Raw genomic sequence first — 20,425 nt, forward strand, 5'->3', positions numbered from 1 at the left:
CTAGAGTATATTTGACACTTGTAATTACATGCTTAGCTGGTTCTCAGTCTGCTATGACATCTGCTCCTTGAGAGTAGAATTGTATTTCCTTCACTTAAAAAATCCTTGGTTCCTAGCAAGTGCCAGGTAATTATCAGGTGATCAATTATAATAATGATTGATTGGATTGATTGAACTCATGGATGAATGAGCTAGAACAACTATAAATCATTTATACTTTCTAGAGCAGCAAAGTAATATTTCTAGTAAAAGGCATTAAAAGACGCATAAGTCAAAACAATGATGTTCAATTCAGAAGGACTGGATCTCTAAAATTTATTAGACATACATTTTTGGTAACTGGGTATTATGTACCAAATGTTTTTGTACCCATAAGATTCATATGCTGAAGCTCTAATCCCCAATGTTATGGTATTTGGAGGTGGGGACTTTGGAAAATGATCTGGTCATGATAATGTGTCCTCTATGAATGGGGTTTGCTCCCTTATAAAAAGAGGAGGAGACCCTGGATCTTTCTTTCCAACATGTGAAGCTGAAACAAGAAGACTGCCATCTGCAAACCAGGAAGTTAGCCCTCACCAGACACGGAATCAGCTGGCACCTTGATCTTGAGCTTTGCAGCCTCTAGAATTCTGAAAAAAAAAAAAAAAAAATATATATATATATATATATATATATATATATATATGTTTGTTGTGTAAGATGCTGAGTCTGTAGTATTTTGTTATAGCAGTCTGAGATATGACAGTGGGTGAGTAGAAATCTTCTATAGTCCTTTTGCTAAAGGACTCCTGTCAGTATTGGCCCTGTGGCCTTATCCTTCTCGTTTCATGCAATGCCTTGTTTCCCCTCACGATTTTGAGGGCAGGAACCGTATTTTAAAACATCTGTACCTGACTCAGTTCTTGTGGGTAGTAGGCTCTCAAAAAATAAATGGTGGTTGAATTTTTAAAGTTGAGTTATTGTCTATATATCGCTCACACTTTAATTTACTTTCTCAATCTTTTTAGCATCTTGATGAGGTACAAAGTCCATAGAGTTTGGAAGTTGGAAGGTATGCCTCCCAGGAAATTTTATGTATTAAACATAGTTCCTTTATATATATAAATGTTGATTATACATGGCACCCTGGCCACCTTTAAAAGATACTAAGAAATACACTTTTTGTTTTGAAAATTAGCAAATAAAGGAAAAGACTCAAGCATTCATCTCTCCTTTCCTGTAAAATCTGAACCACTGGGCAATCAGATGGCAGATATTTCCTTGCACAGACATACTCCCAACAAATAAATAAAGAAGATGTGATCAAACTGGAATATCATCATTTTCCATCTGTAATTAATTATATATCTGACCACTGATCAGAAATGGCTGTTGACAACACAAAAATGACATAATGCCCCTCTTGACAAAGAATATGACACCACCTAGGAAGTAATTGTTCCCCAGAAAATTCAAAACAAAAAACGATTTAGCCTCTATGATCAACTTTCAGTTGGCAAGAAATACAGAAGACTAAGGAAAACATTAAACTTTACTACAGACATGAGATCAGCAAAATTCCAATGTAGTAAAGTCTACAAGACAAATGATGCAGTTTTCAAAGAAACAAACTTCAAAGGTCAGGGAGGAAGAATCTGTGCATTAAAAGAGACCCAAAAGGCATTAAACAAACAAACAAAAACAGGCAGAGCTATACTATAGTATTTAGAAATGTACATTGGTAATAAAAACTATAAAGCAAGATACAGAGGTGATTTTCATAAACTCAGTGTAGTGGTTATTCAGAAGGTGAGGATGTTGGAAGGGGCAGCCGGAGGGGTCCTGGTATAGCCAGCAAGATTTTGTCTCTTTTTATGTTTGATTCTTAAAAGGGCATACTATGGTTTGAATGTGACCTGAAAATTTCATATGTTGGAAACGTAATCCCCAACGCAACAGTGTTGAAACGTGGGACCTTTAAGAGGAGACTAGGTAGTGAGGGCTCAGCCCTCATGAATGAATTAATGTTATTATTGTGAGAATGGATTAGTTATCTTGAGAGTAGGTTCCTGACAGACAGATGAGTTTGGCCCCTTTCCTCCGTTTGGCCTTCTCTCACCCTCTCACTTTCAGCCTTGAGATGATGCAGCAAGAAGGCTCTTGCCAGATGCCAGCACCTTGATACTGGGTTTCACAGCTGCCAGAACTGTGAGAAATATGTTTGTTTTAAAAAATAAATTACAGAGTCTGTGATATTCTGTTATAGCAACACAAAACTGACTAAAACACGGCATTTGCCTTATAATAATTTTTACATCATTTTCTGTTTTGCTGGTATTTGAACAACACAAGTTTTTAAAAACAGCTGTTCTGCCTATTTCACAGAATGAATGGTGCCTACATAAACACGACATTTAATAAGCACAGGAACCTCATCTGTATTCTTCATCATCATATTCCCAGGGACCAGACTGGCTCTTGGCACATGCTCGGACTAAATATATATTTACTGAATGAATTAATAAATGAAACTGTAAAATCAAATATATACATAAAATCATATTCTGATGATGACTATTAACTTCAGCAAAGTTACAAATTCCCAAGGAGTGAATTCCAGATCACTAAGAATTTGTTGTGTACAGCAGACAGGGTTCTTTATAACAATGTTGCCCACTGCTAGACTACAATAACAAATAGGACCTTAAGAGGAGGATTGAGGCTGGTCATTGGCAGAAAGCTGACATCCAGTGATGTACAAGTCTTCCTGGCAGCACACACATGACTCGTCAGATCCTGTGCACCTCTGTCACAGATGGATCTGCAGGTGATTAAGGTTATACTCGCCACTCCAAGTAGTGGGGCTCAAAAGCAACCATCTGGCTAGAGCCCACTGCTAGCGGACATGTCCTAAAGTCATTTTGCACAGCAACACACTTCATAAACTTGGGGGAGAATCTGTGGATGTTGTGTTCATTATCTATCACCATGTAATGACATTAGCACAAGTTTAGCAGCTTAGAACACACACTTATTACCTCACAGCTTCTGTAGGTCAGAACCACGGCTTTAACTGTGTCCTCTGCAAGGTTGCAAAGAAGGTGCTGTCCTGCACTGGCCTCTCATCTGAAGCTTTCACTGGGGAAGGCCTTAGCCATTGGGTCCTGGAAGATGTCTGCATTCCAGAACTCTGGAACCTATGACTACATTACCTTATGTGGCAAAGGGACTTTGTAAATAGGATGAAGTAAAGGATTTTAAAATGGAAAGATTATTCTGGATTATCTGGGTGGGCCCCATGTAATTACAAAAATTCTTTTAAGAGGGAGGCAAGATGTCTAAAGTCAGAAAAGGAGATGTGACCACAGAAGCAGAGGTTAGAGTGAAGTGGTTTGAAGATGGAGGAGGGGGTCAGGGGCCAGGGAATGCAAGCAGTCTCTAGGTTTTAGCCTTGTAAGGTTCATTTTGGACTGACCTCCGAAACTGTAAGATAATACATTTGCATTGTTTTAAGCCACCAAATCTGTGGTAACTTGTTACAGTAGCCATAGTAAGCTCAAACAGCCTGGGAGAAAAGGTCCTTGTTAACAATGAAGCATTATATGCATGTAAACAATTAGTACTATTTCAGTATCTTACTTTGAAAAACATTATCATTTAAATCAAATGACCCTGTAGAAAAATGTGCGTTACACATAGACAAAGGAAACACAGAAATTCTCAATGGAAACTCTCCTAATAGAGTATTAAATGAAAGGCTCTATATGCATTTAGTTCTCCATTAAATTCATTTTAAATCCCACTTCAAAGCACTCCATGCATGTGGATTGTAGATCACTTTGTGATCACTTAACCTACTTGTAAAAATGGCAAATGCATGAGACACATCCCAGATGTACTCAATTATTACACAAAGCTATTTCAATTACAACTGTGGTCAGCTTACTAATGGTCCCCCAAAATAGCCAGGTTCTAATCATAGGAACCCGTGAATGTTACCTTATATGACAAAAGGGGCCTTGCAGATGTCATTAAGTCAAGGATTTTTTCTTAGATTATCAGAGTGGATCCTAAATGTAGACTCAAGTGTCCTTTAAAGAGGAGGGTGGAGGGAGATTTTACTGCAGAAGAGAAGAAGGTGATGCAATGATGGAAGTAAAAAATCAGAGCTGTGTGCTTTGGAGGTGGAGGAGGGGGCCACAAGCCAAGGAATACAGACAGCCACTGGAAGCTAAAAAAGGTGAGGAAATAGATCTTTCCCTAAAGCCTCCAGAGGGAAAACAACTCTGCTGCCCTTTATTTTAGACTTCTGAGCTCCAGAACTGTAAAACAATAACTTTATGTTGCTGTAAGCCACTTGGTTTGTGGTAATTTGTTAAGGCAGAAATAGGGAAATAATACAGTCCTCAATTAATGATGTTTCTCCACGATTTCTCAAAAACAAAAATATATATATACACACACACACACAAATATAAATTTGCTGGTGACTCCATTTATTTATTAGTTTATTTTTTAAGCAAAAAATGCACTAAATGCAAATTATATATAAAGTCACATTTTGGCATTACCATTTTGAGCAAAGACAATTTTCTGCACATAAGAGGTTTTACTCAGAGAATATCACATAGAACAAATTTGAATTGCAGGCCATATTTGCTTTGTGAACATGCACCAAGTGTGGGGGGTAGAAAGGGAACATTTTCTAGAGCCCTTGAGTCAAGGCTCAAGGGTACAGCTGCACCATTTTCATGCATTTCAAAGCGCTCTGGTGTTTTGCCTTTATTTTGTCCTTAAGGCGTTTTTCTGTGTTACATCTTTAAGTGCAATTTAAGTGAAAGGTAATTATGAGCCCCAAGATTAAAAACTTGGTTTTGAAAGTGATTCAAAAGAATATAACTTTCAGAAAATGCTTCTTTCTTATCCATTTCCGTATCAACCATCACCTACTGTTACCATCTAATATCAAGTCACTCCATTGAGGTGAATGACAAACTTTTGCAGCATTATATTTTATGTACAAATTGCATTTATTGTTATTCAAGTTGCCAGGTTGGTATTAATTAGACAAACTTGCTCTCATTGTTCTATTAAAGCAATTCAGCAAGAGATAGGTGCATGTGGCAGACACATGAATCTGGTTACAAGCTCCTCACAGAATTTCCTAATGAAAATTCAAGCTCAAGAACCACTGCCTTAGAGAATCATAGGGGAACATTTATTTCAGGCGGTCTCTTTTCCATCACACTCCCTGTCCTTTCCCTTTCAACTGCTGGTGTTTGCAAAGGGAAGGCAAATTAATATTATTTTCATGAGCATATTATAATTTTGATGGAAAAACTGAGATCATTTTAAAATCACATAGTCCAACTAAAATGGATTTTTCTCAACTACTTGCTTACTCCCTTTCAATAAAACACTTGATTCCAAGTAGACTGCAAGCTGGACAATTTCCGGATACTCAGATGGAGTACATTCATCGAAGGCATTCCTAAGTGGTTGTCAAATTTTGACAAACCTAGATTGGAGAAAGAAGAAAAGAAATGCATAATTCATCCCCATGCCCAGGAAATGCAGTATGTAATCACTGCATACCCCTGTGTGCATATATATGCGCACAATCACACCCCTACCCACAACTGGCCTAAGTAATCACGACTAGGAAGAGTGCAGCCTCAACTAAGGGTACCTTTTGTTTTTGCTTTTATCCCAGCAGTTCTTAGTGCTCTCCTTTTTGTCTGAAAGGCTATAGAAGTTTCGACCCCTCAGCCCAGCGTGGTACTTAGCTAACTAACATTTCCTAAGGTTTCCTCTTCCCATCTGCCCTTATGGCATTTTTCTGGATTAAATGCACTTTAAGTGAAAGGCAATCATGAGCCTCAAGAAGATTAAAAACTTAGTAAAGAAAATGGCTCAAAAGAATACAACTTCCAGAAAAAGGCCTTCTCCTGCCCAGTAGAACAGTCTGTAGGGTAACAGGTGGATTTTCCCCGTATTTTTATTCCTTAAAGTTCATTCATTCATTCATTACATATACAAACATACATTCCTTCATCTAAGAGAGAACAGATGTTGCCCATTTTGTTACTATGAAATCATAAGTGTGCAAAACATGTACCGCTGATGCTAACACATCATTACTAACACGAGATACCCGGGCTGACCTTCATTTGCAAGGGACACTCAGGCCAATGGTGGACAAGATAGATAGTCCCTATCCTCACAGACTTTAAATTTAATGAGGAAAACAGTTGCCTAAGAATTTCATTATGTTATGAAAAAGGGATATGATCTGAGAAGTGTGAGGTGCTAAACAGGCACCTAATCTAATCTAACTTGCACAGTGCAAGATTGGCGTGTATGTTGGGGGGAGGGTGCTGCATTAATATTTGCTGAACTGAATTCAGTGCTTGCCTTCCACTTCCTTAGATTCTCATCATTGATTGTTAGAGGAAGCCTATGAGTCATTCTTGACTCTCAATATTAATAACCATGTCTTTGGTTTGTTAGTTTCTCAGTATGTTTACATAAGAAGGAGAGGGTTACAAAGTCTTTAATATACACACAGAGCTCTGGGCTTTTAAGGAAGTACTTCAAGAAATGATGTAGTAAAACACAGTTAATGAATAGGTATGGAGTACATACTATTTTCAAGGCTTTGGTGGTAGATACAAAAATGAAGTCAATAGTCCTTGTTTTCACAGGTCTTAAATGCAAATGTGTGTGTATATGAGGCTGGTGGACAGGAAACAGAAAGAAATGGAGTTGGGAACAAGAGAAGAACAAGTCAAAGTATGTACACAAGTAATCAAAGAAGGAATCTCATTCCATAAATGAGTCAGAAGATAAGAGCATTTGTTCAGGATAGAAATATTGTCCTAATGTAATTTCTTTTAGGAGAAAACAAACAATGAGCCCAGAACAATGGGAAGTTCTGAGAAAACAGCAGGTGATATAACCCCTGCAGGATGGATGTTGGCTCTTCCAGGAGGCCCTCCCTGAACATACGCCCCTCTCCTCTGAGTCTGGTAAACCGACCTCCTTGTGCTCCCCCTGGCTCCTGTACTAACCTGATATTTGCACTTACTATATTAAAAGGCAACTTCACCTTGCCCCTTACATGTCCTTTACTCTAATGAGATGATCAAATCTCAAGGCCAGCCACATGCTGGGGCATTGACACCCTGGCACCTAGTGACTGTGTCTAACCCATGGTAGACACTTCATTAACAGCAGTTGAGCTGAACTGGGTACCCCATACCATATAGAATATATCATAAATTCTCAATAAAGGTTTGGTAACTTAGGTGGTGCCACTTTAGAAATCAATAATTGTTTTAAACAAAAGTCATTAATTCCTTTTTCTTTTTCTTTTTCTTTTTGTTTCTAAGACAAATTCTCTCTCTGTAGCCCAAGCTGAAGTTCAGTGGCATGGGCACAATCACGGCTCACTGCAGCCTCAACCTCCTAGGCTCAAGCAATCCCTCCACTTTAGTCTTCCCAGTAGTTGGGATTACAGGTGCACATCACCACACCCAGTTAATTTTGTTTATGTTTTGTAGGTCTCACTATGTTGCTCAAGCTGGCCTAAAACTCCCGGACTCAAGGAAGTCTCCTGCCTCAGCTTCCCACAGTGTTGAGATTATAGGTGTGAGCCACCACACCCAGCCTGTCATTAATTTCAAGGGCTAAATTACAAGGATTTCTTGAGTTACCCAAAGATTCAATTTTCTAAATATCAGGTTGAATAAAACTTAGCTATATGTGCACCCCTAGACACCTGAAATATCTAGAAATTGTGGGAAGCATCACTCAAAATGTCAGTAAATCAATATTGCCTAGAATCCTAACCAAAATAAATTTTCACTAAACCCCATTGTGATTTCAGAATTAACGCAGATTTTGTAAGAGCGCCATGGTGAATTACAGACCTCAGTCTCCAAGCCATGTGAGTTTGCCTCTGGCAGCCATATTGAAGTGAAGGTAATTAGCACAGTTCATCTTGCAATAGGATAGTGCTTTCCAGACTGTTTGAAATTCTATGGGCATCCCACCCAGACCTCAGTAACCCTTTGAAATATGCTGAACCATGGCAGTTAACACACAAGGGGATCATTAAATGAATAAGAGAAGGCACAGAAATCACAGTTTGTAACTGAGATCATTTCATGGGCAGTTTGCCAGCTATTTGGGAAAGTCTAACACAAAGGTTTCTTAATATGAGGTATTTATAAAGTGTAGTGCTATGAATCTACAAAATCACTTTAAAAATTATTTTAAAGGACATTACCTTTCAAATTATTTTCTAAGTCCTGTGCTTAAAAATTATTTTGATGTAAAAATTTAGGAGGCAGGATGATAATACTATTAAATTTTAGCAGTAACAGAAAGTAGTCTTCAGGACAAATGATCACGACGTTTTCTATACACAGTCACTGCCATCTACTATGCAGCAGAAACCATTTTCGGATATCAAATTATGGTCACCTTTGTCCAGACAATAATGACAACACAGGCAACACTTACTGAGCACAGGCAGTGGCTTTGAAAGAGCTGGCAAGGCTGAGAAACAAGGATTTCACATCTTGAGCGAAAAAGAGAAAATATTTTAAAATCATTTTAAAGTGACCAAAATTGGAATGAAATACAGGCATCATCGCAGTAATCTGGGAAACAGTTACTTACAAGCTATAGTTATCATCAACGAACATGTGAAGACACTGGCTAATATTTCTCCCATAAACCATCTGAAACAACAAGATTGCTCTGATTTAGCATACTAAAGTGCATTTTCAACCTATGTGATTTTCCTAGACTTACTATAGACTTAGGATTTCAAGGTTTACTATAAAAACTACAGTAATAAAGATAGTGATATTGGAAAATGGACAGACATACAGATCAACGAAAAGAGTAGACAGTCCAGAAGTAGACTCATGCAGCTAGAGTAAACTAATTTTAATTGAGATGCAGAAGCGATTCAAAGGGAACATACCATCTTTTCAACCAATGGTGTTGAAACAGTTGGATATTTACATGCAAAAAATGAACCTCCACATATATAACCCACTTTACACAAAATTTAACTCGAAATGAGTCATAGACCAAAAATGTAGACTATAAAAGTGTAAAACTTCTAGAAGAAAACATCGGGGAATATCAATATGACCTTGTATTTGGCAATGAGTTTTAAAATATAATACCAAATGCACAATCCATGAAAGAAAAGAAATGAATAATTGGACTTTATCAAAATGTAAAACTTTTGCACTGTGAAAGACACTGCTAAGAGAATGAAAAGACAAGGTACAGTCTGTGAGAAAATATTTGCAAATTATGTATCTGATCAAGGACTTCTATCCATAATATATAAAGAACTCTTAAAATTAAATAAGAAAATAAGCAACTCACTTGAAAAAATGAGCAAAATATCTGACCAGACACTTCATCAAAGTATATATACAAATGGTAAATAAGTATAAAAACAGATGTTCAACATCATTCATCATTAGAGTAATGCAAATTAAAACGGTAAGATACCACTGCATGCCTAGTAGAACGGCTAAAACCCAAATAAACTGGCAACACAAAATGCTAGGGAGGATGCAGAGCAACAGAAACTCTCATTCATTGCTGTTAAGAATGAAAAGGGTGCAAACACTTGGAAGATGGTTTGGCCCTTGCTTACAAAGTTAAACGTAGACTTACCATAAAACCCAACAGCTGCACTTGGTATTAATTCAACTGAGTTGAACTCTGTGTCTGTATACAAATCTGCATGTGATTCTTTATAGAAGCTGTATTCAAAATTGTCAAAAACCAGAAGCAACCAAGACACCTTTCAACAGGCAAATGTATAAACCAACTGTGGTACATCCATACAACAGAATATGATTCAGCAACAAAAAGGAATGAGCTAATTGTAGATTAGCATATTTGTTATTGCTGTGGGTTAGTACATTTTCTTAGAGGAGGTGAACAGTTTTCTATATTAATCATATACAAGCAAAATATTCCATGGGAGAAATAATTTGTTCTGACAAAATAAGAAATTAAGGGAAGACAGAAATGGTGGGAAAAACTGAAGTCCCATAAGTGATGGCAGCAGCAGCAGCCTATCTGTGGCTGCTGCAAAGAGGCCAGCTGCAGTAGGGGAGGCGTGGCCAGGGTTGTGTGCTTCACAGAGCCTGAGGGAGCCTGGAACAGGAGGGAGCCCAGAACAGGAGGGAGCCCCATCCTCCTAGGTGTAGCTGCAGCCGCCCAGCCACTGCTCTGAACCCAGGTATCCCTGCACTCTTGGGGGCTTTGGAAGCCCCCCTGCCCCTGCAGGCTTGGAAGTGCCTGCTCCTGCCCCTGGCCTCTCCCTGCTCGCGTTGCCTGCTCTGATTTCAGAGCAAAGTTGTGGCTAGGCCCGGATGCTATTACAACCTAGCAGTGACCAGACCCCACACTTGTTTGCTCACACACCCCTCACCACTTCACACCTTACTTGTAAAGGCTCAATATATATCTGAATAAGAGTCACGGCAGTGAAGAGATGGAGATCTAGATCACCCACACCTGTATATTCCACAGCATATTTTGTCTATAAAAAAGATATTCGGACCAGTCAGACTTAACACTCCCTTTTAAAAACAAACATTTCATTTAATAACAGTAATGCCTCTTCTTATCCTAAAATAAAGTTCATAAGTAATATAACCCATCTACATATGTAATCTAGAGATGATTTAAATTATATGGGAGGATATACACATGGTATTTGCAAACACTACATCATCTTATATAAGGGGCTTCAGTATTCAAGGATTTTGGTATCTGAGGGAAGCTCTAGAATCAAACCCTCTTATGTATTAAGGGACAACTGTATTCAATGCTTGTACTTTCCAGTTATGAATAATTTATATCTTGAAAGATACGAATTATCCTGTCTCTCTCTGTCTCGCTGTCTTTCCCACCCCATTCTCTAACTTTATTACTACATCTATCTCTATTGCACTTCACAACTGCACATTGTTCTGTGGCGTGGACAAACTTAATTTATTTATTCAGTCCTCTATTTATGGACATTTGGGTTGTTTCTATTTTCTGCTATTACCAAAATGACGTGCAAGGGACTCAAAATAGCTAAAACAATCTTGAGGAAGGAAAACAAAGTTGGAAGACTCATGCTTTTCCACTTCAAAACTTACTACACTGCATGCAAAAGAATGAAGTTGAAGCATTACTTTATGCCATATACAAAGATTAAGTCAAAATGAATTAAAAACCTAAATGTAAGAGCTAAAACTACCAAACACAACAAAAGATAGGTGGGAAACTTCATGACAGTTGGTCTGGCAATGATTTATTGACTGTGACACCAAAAGCAGAGACCACAAAAAAGAAAAAAAAAAATTGAGAAATTGGGCTACATCAAAATTTAAAACTTCTGCACATCAAAGAATACATTCGATAGAGTGAAAAGGCAATCCACAGACCAGTAAAAATATTTGCAAATCACATATCTGAGAAGGGGTTAATATGCAGAAAATACAAAGAATTATTTTAACTTAACAATAAAAAGCAAACAGCCTGGTTAAAAAGTGTCAGAGTACTTGAACAGACATTTCTGTAAAACAGATACACAAACAAACATCAAATAAGTACATGGAAAGATGGTCAACATCATTATCCATCAAGCAAATGCAAATCAAAAACACAGTGAGGTATCACACCACACCCACCAGGATGGTTCTAGTCAAAAAGACAGACAATAGCAACTGTTCAGGATGAGGAAAATTTAGATTCCTCATACATTGATGGTGGGGGTGGGAGTGTAAGACGGTGAAGTCCTATTGGAAAACGTTTCAGCAGTTTCTAAAAATACTAAACATAGACTTACTATATGCCCAGAAATTCAATTCCCAGATATTTAACCAAGAAAAATGAAAATGTATGTCCACTTGTACACCAGTGTTCATAGCAAGATTATTCATAATGGCCAAACAGTGGGAAAAACTCAAATGCCCATCAACTGATGGAATGGATAAACAATGTGTGGTATATCTATGCAATGGAATATTATTCTTCCATAAAAAGAATGAAATATGATACATGCTACGACATGGATGAACTCTGAAAACATTACGCTAAGTGAGTCAAACCAGACACAGAAGTCCACATATTGTGTAACTCTATAGGAAATGTCCAGAATAGACAAATTCATAGAGACAGAAAGTACATTAGTGGTTTCCAGGAAGTGGGAGAGGAAGGAATGGAGAGTAACTGCTAATGGGTACAGGGTTTCTTTCTTCAGTGATGAAATTGTTATAGAATTATAGTGGTGATGGTGTTACAATTTTGTAAATATACTAAAACCACTAAAAGTGCACTTAAAAATAATTTTAAACTGCTTAAAAATGCAATGAATAGTATTTTACATATGTCATTTCACACAATAAATTATTTGAAAAGGTATGGCCAGGTCAAAGGAGACATGTAACTTTAAACTTGGTCGACGTTATTGAATCTCCCTACCTGGGGATTAGGGATTTTTTTTTTTTTTTTCAAGATGGAGTCTTGCTCTGTCACTCAGGCTGGAGTGCAGTGGCGTGATCTTGGCTCACTGCAAGCTCCACCTGCTGGGTTCACACCATTCTCCTGCCTCAGCCTCCCAAGTAGCTGGGATTACAGGCACCCGCCACCACGCCCGGCTAATATTTTGTATTTTTAGTGGAGACGGAGTTTCACGGTATTGGCCAGGATGGTCTCAATCTCCTGACCTCACGATCCACCCGCGTCAGTCTCCCAAAGTGCTGGGATTACAGGTGTGAGCCACGGCACCCAGCCCCCCAACTGGGGATTTTAAGAATAAATTGCTAAGAAATTCACAGCAATGATGGAGCACGTCTGCTACTTCACAACTTTGCCAATATGTGACCAAGCATTTGAATTTTTGTCAACAGGATGGGTGATGATGTCACTGGGTAGATTTATTTTAAAAAAGAATAACATTTTTGTGGTTTTTATTTTCAAAATGTGAATCATTTGAAGGAGATTACGAATAAATACAAAAAAGAAAAGAAAATATCATTGGAAAAATCCCACCATACAGTAAAAGTTATTAATAAAATCTAGTGAATATCCTTTTGGAAATCCCTTTATATGCATTTTAAAACTGTTATTCTAAAATGAGCTCTAACATACATACAGCAAAGCCTATAAAGTATACAACTTGATTTTGATTTTTTAATATAAACACCTGTAATTTTTACCCAGATCAAGACACAGAATATTTCCTGCACCCTATAAGGTTCCTTGGTTGTCCCTTTCAGTATATACCCTTGGAATTAATCACTATTCTTACATCTATAATAATTGATTTGTCTTGCCTTTTCTTGAATTTTATATACACAGGTTGAGCATCTCTAATTAAAAAATTCAAAATCTGAAATGCCCCAAGTTTGAAACTTTTTGAGTGCCTACACGATGTCACAAGTGGAAACTTCCACACCTGACTTCATGCCACAGGTGCACAAAATTACTTAAAATATTGTGTAAAGTTACCTTTAGGTTGTGTGTATATGAAACATAAGTGAATTTTGTTTAGATTTGAGTCTCATCCTCAAGCTATCTCATCATGTATATGTAAATATTCCCAAATGTAAAAAAAAAAGAAAAAAAAAAGTCCAAAATCCAAAACTCTTCTGGTCCCAAGCATTTTGTATGAGGCGTACTCAACCTGTATGTGCAAACATATCGACTTTCCTGTCTGTCATGTGTCACTTACATATCTATGAGAAATATCTGGCCAGGCGCGGTGGCTCACGCCTGTAATCCCAGCACTTTGGGAGGCCGAGGCCGGCAGATCACAAGGTCAGGAGATCAAGACAATCCTGGCTAACACAGTGAAACCCCGTCTCTACTAAAAATACAAAAAATTAGCCAGGCGAGGTGGCGGGTGCCTGTAGTCCCAGTTACTCGGGAGGCTGAGGCAGGAGGATGGCATGAACCCGGGAAGTGGAGCTTGCAGTGAGCTGAGATCGCACCACTGCACTGCTGCTTGGATGACAGAGTAAGACACTGACTCAAAAAAAAAAAAAAAAAGAGAAACATCCATGCTCTTGCCCACATCTATACATTTTTAGTCAATTTTTAATTCAAATAAACATTATTAGAATAATTTTAGATATGCAGAGTAATCAGAAAATTAGGACAGAGGGTTCTCATGTGGTCACCAGTCAGCTTTCTCTATTATTATTACTGTGGTATGTTTGTCACAATGAAGAAACATGGTATTGTACCAACACTGGTACATTAGTACAACAAGAGTTTTGGAAAGTCCTGCTCAGATAATGTGTTGAATGTCCCTTAATTTCTTTTATTTTATTTAATTAATTAATTTATTTATTTATTTTGCTATTTTTCTTTTGGTAGACTGGGATTTGGAAGACCACAGAGATAAAGCGCCATTCTCAGCACATCTATCAGGGGGACACGCAATCAATGTAACTGCTCCCTGTTGATGCTGACTTGTTCACTCGCAGCAGTGTTTGTCCAGTTTCTCCACTGCAGAGTTACCTTTCTTACCCACTTCCTTACTCTACTTCCTGGAAGACGTGTCTAAATGCAGCCCTCCCTCAAAAGATTAAGAGTTAAGCTCCACCTCTTAAGGGAGGAGTATCCACAAACATTAACCTAAGGAACATTTAATTCACAGTCCTGTGAAAGGAAAGAAAGGGCTCTGAGATCAACTTGGAGGTTTGGAAAACACTAAGTGAAATAAAGCCAGACGTGTTCCCTCACCACATTATTTCACTGATTATTATACTAATGCACGTCATGGTCCTCCAACTTGGGATACAGAATGCAGAATTTTGCAAATTTATTTTTAACCACAGGAGCACCTCCCATCCTCCACTTTTGTTCTTTTGGTCCCATTGTGATCTAAAAATGTTTTGCAAAACTCATAATTATCTGGGCAGCTTATTTTAAAATACCAATTCTCAGTAAATCTAAATTAGAATCTCAAGGGATGGGATCCAGGACTTTGTATTTTGAAAAGCAGCTCTTCCAAGTGATGCTGCTGTATTTGACCCTCAAAATGTGGGACTCGAGAGCAGGCAGCCCTTGCTGGCCAGAGTTCAAGAACCATAAAGACCGCTGGACTGTTGTATTCACCTTTGTTTCATCAATTCAACAAATATCGAAGAACCCCTGGCACTGAGGATGCTGAAATGAGGGAGACACACAATGTGTCTGCTCTCAGGCAGCTCATATTCTTCTAGGGGGAGGCAGATCCCATTGAAACTTCAACAGATAATCATGTCACAGTCAGAGGGTAATAAGTGCTTGAAAGAAAAGTAAAGCAAGGTGCATGTGACAAACAGTGGCATGCTATTTATACAGGATTTTCAGGAAAGATCTCTCTGATGATGTGACATTTGAACAGATTTTGTAAAGAAGTAAGTTCACGTGTAACGAGGCTATCTGGAGGGTTGTAAGAGGCAGAGTGAACAGCAAGTACAAAGGCCCTGAGACAGGAGTGGGCCAAGGAACTCGATCACTGCCCTGGAGACTTGGATAGGGAAAGAAAAAGAAGGCAAAGGAAGAACGTACAGGCCGGAGAGTAGAGAACAAACATATCTTAAGAAGACATAAAGAGACAATTTATGTGGGGATATGCAAATACAATGGGAAGGGTGGAGTCTTTGCAGGGACCCTAAGTCCCATGGTGGGAACTTCAAGTGCCTTTGAACTCCGGGTGTACTTAGAGTGTACCTGTAACAGGAGCCACTTTTTTTTTGGAAAAAAAAAATACATGGTAAAATACAATTTTAAGCAAGGTACACTAGGTTTTGTATGCTTTCTAGATTTTTATGTATTTATGTATTTATTTATGTATTTATTTATTTTGGCAGAGCTTTGCTCTTGTTGCCAAGGCCGGAGTGCAATGGTGGGATCTCAGCTCACTGCAACCTCCGCCTCCCGAGTTCAAGCAATTCTCCTGCCTCAGCCTCCCGAGTAGCTGGGATTACAGGTGCCCCCCCACCAGGCCCAGCTAGTTTCATATTTTTAATTTTCACCATGTTAGTCAGGCTGGTCTCGAACTGCTGACCTCAGGTGATCCTCCCACCTTGGCCTCCCAAAGTCCTGGGATTACAGGCATGAGCCACTGTGCCTTGCCTACTTTCTAGGTTTTGCATGCTTTGTAAGAGGATGGAGGTGGGCAATGAGAGATAAAGGGAAATTTATCATGGACAGACAAATGAACAAATGTTAACAACAAAGCTACCTAAAATGTTTTGTGGAATAAGGCAAGGAAATCATCAATCAGTTATAGCTTCACTAATTATGAAATACCACTGCATGAAAATAAAATCTGAATTACCTTGCACATGCAGAAATGATTAAGCACACAGCAAGCAGGATGGCCTGAAAGAAGACCTCTTGCAACAAACTGGTTTCTAATAGGAAGAACAAAAATAAATAAATTAGAAATCATTGCTGATTCAATCATCTTGGAACAAAAAATCATCTCAAACTTCCCTTCTACCCACCAAAAAAAAAAAAAAAAAACTTTTGGAACGTATGTCAGTTCAAGCAACGTGTCATAAATGAGAAGATAAAATTACCTTCTGTTATACAGGGCTGTCATTAGAAAATTTCTGCAACTAATTACTTTCTTCATTCACTATAAAATAAAAGACTATGCTGTTTACACAGTTTAGGGCTGCCTTTTGATCTAACGTTGGGGAAAGGCTTTGTAGAGTTTATGATAATATAAGAAATCTAACTCTGTGACTGTGATAATAATAATGTCTAAAATCTGTAAAGTGCCTTATAATTCACAAAGAGCTTTTATACGTTAGTTCACTTAAACAGCACAACAACCCTGTGAGGTGCATGCCATTATCTTAGTTCTGCAAAGAGAAGAATAAGACTAAGAGAAATGACGAACTCGTCCAAGGTCACACAGCTATGAGGTGTCACAGCCAAGATTTAAAAACCACATCTAGACAGAACATAACATTTTGTCTGAAGCAGGCAGGGAAAGACAATTGTGACTTCACATACCGGAAGTCTCTAAAGACCAAAAATGAGAACATATATTATGAAATATTTGTCTTTGCAAAACTCTTTGCAATCAGTACAATATTTCAGTACTGCCAAGCCACAGTAGAAACTACAAATCATCCAACAATTATAAGCATAAGAGTGAACCTCAGTATTATTGTAATAACCTTAAAGAAATTAAACCTGGTTTAAGGATTACCACATAAAAGACCTAAAGGAGAATATAAACAGACCTCAACTTAATTTTTGCCAAATGCTTCAAAAGCTCAATTTTGCAACAGTTGTTTAAAACTTGGAATGACTTTATGTTACAAATGCATTTATTTTTGCTATTTATGCCATGAATGAGGATTGAGTCAGCTAACAAAACCTACTTAGCCCATAATGCGGGTGGAATGCTGAAGATTGGCAATTCAAAATATCACAGTAGTAAATTATGTCACTGCAAATGTACAGTTGTTCATGTATCTTGTGAATTCAGTTATTGTGGGTTCAATTGAATACTCAACCACCCTTCTAAAGTGTGTTTCTATTCTTAGCCTACCCTGATTTCATGTGGAATTTGGAAAACATTTCCTCAGAAACAAACCCAGCTTGAAAAACTGCAAAGTTCACTAGACTTGGATACTGAAGGATGAATGGGTTTAAATTTGAGATCTACAAAGATATGAATTGTGTGATTTGAGACGAATTATTCATGAATTCCTTCCTTAAGTGGCCATTTACTGAATACCTTTTTCAGCTCAGCTCAGGTGTAACCTCCTTCAGGAATCCTACCTTGATTCTACTAGCTCCTCCTTAGCCCTTAGCCACTCCCTCTGTGCTCCCATTATACCTTGTTCATATCTTCGCTAACTCTCTTTCGCATTGAATTAAAAATTCTGTAATATTTCTCAATATTCCCCCACTAGACTGCAAGCTCACTGAGAAAACAGTCAGCATCGATTTCCTGTTCCCTGGGGACAGTGCCCATATTTTCCTTGAGGAATCACCTTTCCCCCTCTGTTGGTACATGATTTAGTGAAGTGACAGATTTTTGCTCACTTTCCTCCTAGCATTTGATTCTTTTCAAGCTTTTTGGAGTTTCACATACTTATCAACAAAGTTTTGTTCATGTGAAACAGGCCCTTCCAGAACCAATGAAATTCAATTATTGGCCTCTTGTCATTAGTCTAGACGGACGTAATCTCTTTCTGCTGAACTGGAAACTGGAAAGGTATAGGCACAGAGCCACCAGGATCCACCATGGACAGAGGGTCTTTTTTGTTTTGTTTTGTTTTGTTTTCTTTTTTTTTCTTTCTTTTTTTTTTTGACAGGGTCTCACTCTATTGCCCAGGCTGCAGTACAGTGCATGATCTTGGCTCACTGTAGCCTTGACCTCTTAGGCTCAGGTGTTTCTCTCACCTCAGCCTCCCAGGTAGCTGGGACTTCAGGCATGCACCACTATGCCCAGATAATTTTTTTTAGAAATGGGGTCTCACCACGTTGCCCAGGCTGGTCTCCAACTCCTGGGCTCATACGATCCTATCACCTCAGCCTCCTGAGTAGCTGGGACTACAGGTATGAGCCACCATGACTGGCTAATTTTTGTATTTTTTGGAGAGACGAAGTCTCACCATGTCACCCCGGCTGGCCTGGTACAACCTTTTAAAGAGTAACACAGACACAGAAGAGAAGAGAAAACAAAAAACAGAGAATGACAGGATCCTGCACTGTAAGCCTGGGATTTTCATTAAGATGAGCCAATAAATTCTATTGAGTAATCTACTTTGAGTTGGGTTTCCATCCACTGGAACTCAAAAATCTTAGACTGATACAGATGATGTACCTGCCTATATCTTTAGCACCTGAAAGAGAACATACATGCAAAACCTACATGTCAAGGGCTTAATGGAAGATAGAGACCTTGTCCACTCAGGACTTCATAGCCTAGTGAGAAAGAGGAAAATAAACAGTTTCTATAGAGATATATAGAGTGCTAGGGAATCAAGAGGAAGTAAAGTGCTACCTCCACCAGGCAGAAGCAGGTAGAGAAGGTGCATAGAGGTGGTCTCACTTAATTTGAGACTTGAGGAAGAGTAGGGGGCCACCCAGGTATAGCAGGTGGGAGAGACATTCCAGACACAGCAAAGAGCTTATATTTGTTCTTACAAAACTCTTGGCAAAGGGTACAAAGGTTAACTTTATCTGTCTGAATCTGAATATTCTTATATGTAAAATGGAGGTAGCACACTTATTACTTGGTCCACCAGTAATGAAGCATTATCTCTGTGCCTATGTGGGCATTTTGGAATTCACAGATGACTATGACCTAGTGCTCATCTTTAAGGATCTCACAGAGGCAAACATGCAGTAACAGTGCAAATAATGAGCATGAGAAAGAGAAGTCCTGGGAGCTAGGGGAGCACCTAGTATGGTGAGCTCCTTGGAGGAGGTGGCTATCGAGCCTTCTTAGGTGTTGATAACCTGTCATTCCAATACCTGGAAAGGGAACTAGAAAAAAAAACAAAAAACAAAACCAAAAAACCCTTGAACACTTATCTAGTAGCTGCACTGGGAACAAAATGTACAAAGTATATTGATCTTAAGAACCAGAAGAGTGATGGCCAGTGAAGTGAATATTTATGATTTTGTGGAAGCAAATAAAGAGAAAATATTTTTCCAATTTAACTTCAATTTTATGTAACAATAACTTCACATTTACAAGTATTCAGTAGATGTGACACAGTATGCTAAGTACTTTACATGAGTTATTTTAGTAACGACAAGGTAGGAATTATGATCATCTCCATGTAGAGATAAAAATGTTAAGTTTGTGGCTCACGCCTGTAATCCCAGCACTTTGGAAGGCAGAGGCGGGCAGATCACGAGGTGAGGAAATCGAGACCATCCTGGCTAATACGGTGAAACCCCGTCTCTACTAAAAATACAAAAAACTAGCCAGGCGAGGTGGTGGGCGCCTGTAGTCCCAGCTACTCGGGAGGCTGAGGCAGGAGAATGGTGTGAACCTGGGAGGCGGAGCTTGCAGTGAGCAGAGATCGCACCACTGCACTCCAGCCTGGGCAACAGAGTGAGACTCGTCTCCAAAAAAAAAAAGAAAAAAGTTAAGTTTGAGAGGGTTTGGTAAACTTCTTCTGAGTTATAGCTAATGAGTAGGGAGCTGGGCTTTTAATCTCAGCAAGCCAATGACAGAGTGGGCTCTTTTACCTTGGTGCAGCACCATGTCCAAATACGCTTAATCTGACATTAACAAACCAGAGATTAAGGGGCATGCTTGTTGAATTTATTACAGCTTTACTCCTGCAAGAAAATACTAAGGGATGTTCTTTTTGTTCTTTCTTCCTCTTCCTCCTCTTCCTCCTCCTCCTTCTCTTCCTCTTCCCCT

The 20,425-nt window shown here is 38.6% G+C and overlaps 1 protein-coding gene across 8 annotated transcripts in view; it reads right to left on the reverse strand.

The window, feature by feature from the left end:
* Window positions 1–285: 285 nt before the first annotated feature.
* Window positions 286–20,425, reverse strand: part of TMEM71 (transmembrane protein 71) — a 61,055-nt gene continuing 40,915 nt past the window's right edge. For 3 of the 8 annotated variants that reach the window (XR_004435533.1, XR_004435532.1, XR_004435531.1), the window contains 4 exons: window positions 16,355–16,430; window positions 8,668–8,729; window positions 2,102–5,500; window positions 301–632 (listed from right to left, as the gene is read on the reverse strand). Coding sequence is in view for 4 of the 8 variants with exons in the window: in XM_033203711.1 (XP_033059602.1) it covers window positions 5,485–5,500; window positions 8,509–8,566; window positions 8,668–8,729; window positions 16,355–16,430 (212 nt within the window). In the remaining 4 variants the exon portion in view is untranslated. Of the gene's footprint in view, window positions 633–2,101; window positions 5,501–8,508; window positions 8,567–8,667; window positions 8,730–16,354; window positions 16,431–20,425 lie in introns of those variants that run through there. The other 5 variants (XM_033203711.1, XM_033203710.1, XR_004435534.1 and 2 more) reach the window with 4 other exon arrangements.

Source organism: Trachypithecus francoisi, unplaced genomic scaffold (genome assembly GCF_009764315.1).
Source record: "Trachypithecus francoisi isolate TF-2019V2 unplaced genomic scaffold, Tfra_2.0 Lachesis_group7, whole genome shotgun sequence".
Classification (NCBI taxonomy): Eukaryota; Metazoa; Chordata; class Mammalia; order Primates; family Cercopithecidae; genus Trachypithecus; species Trachypithecus francoisi.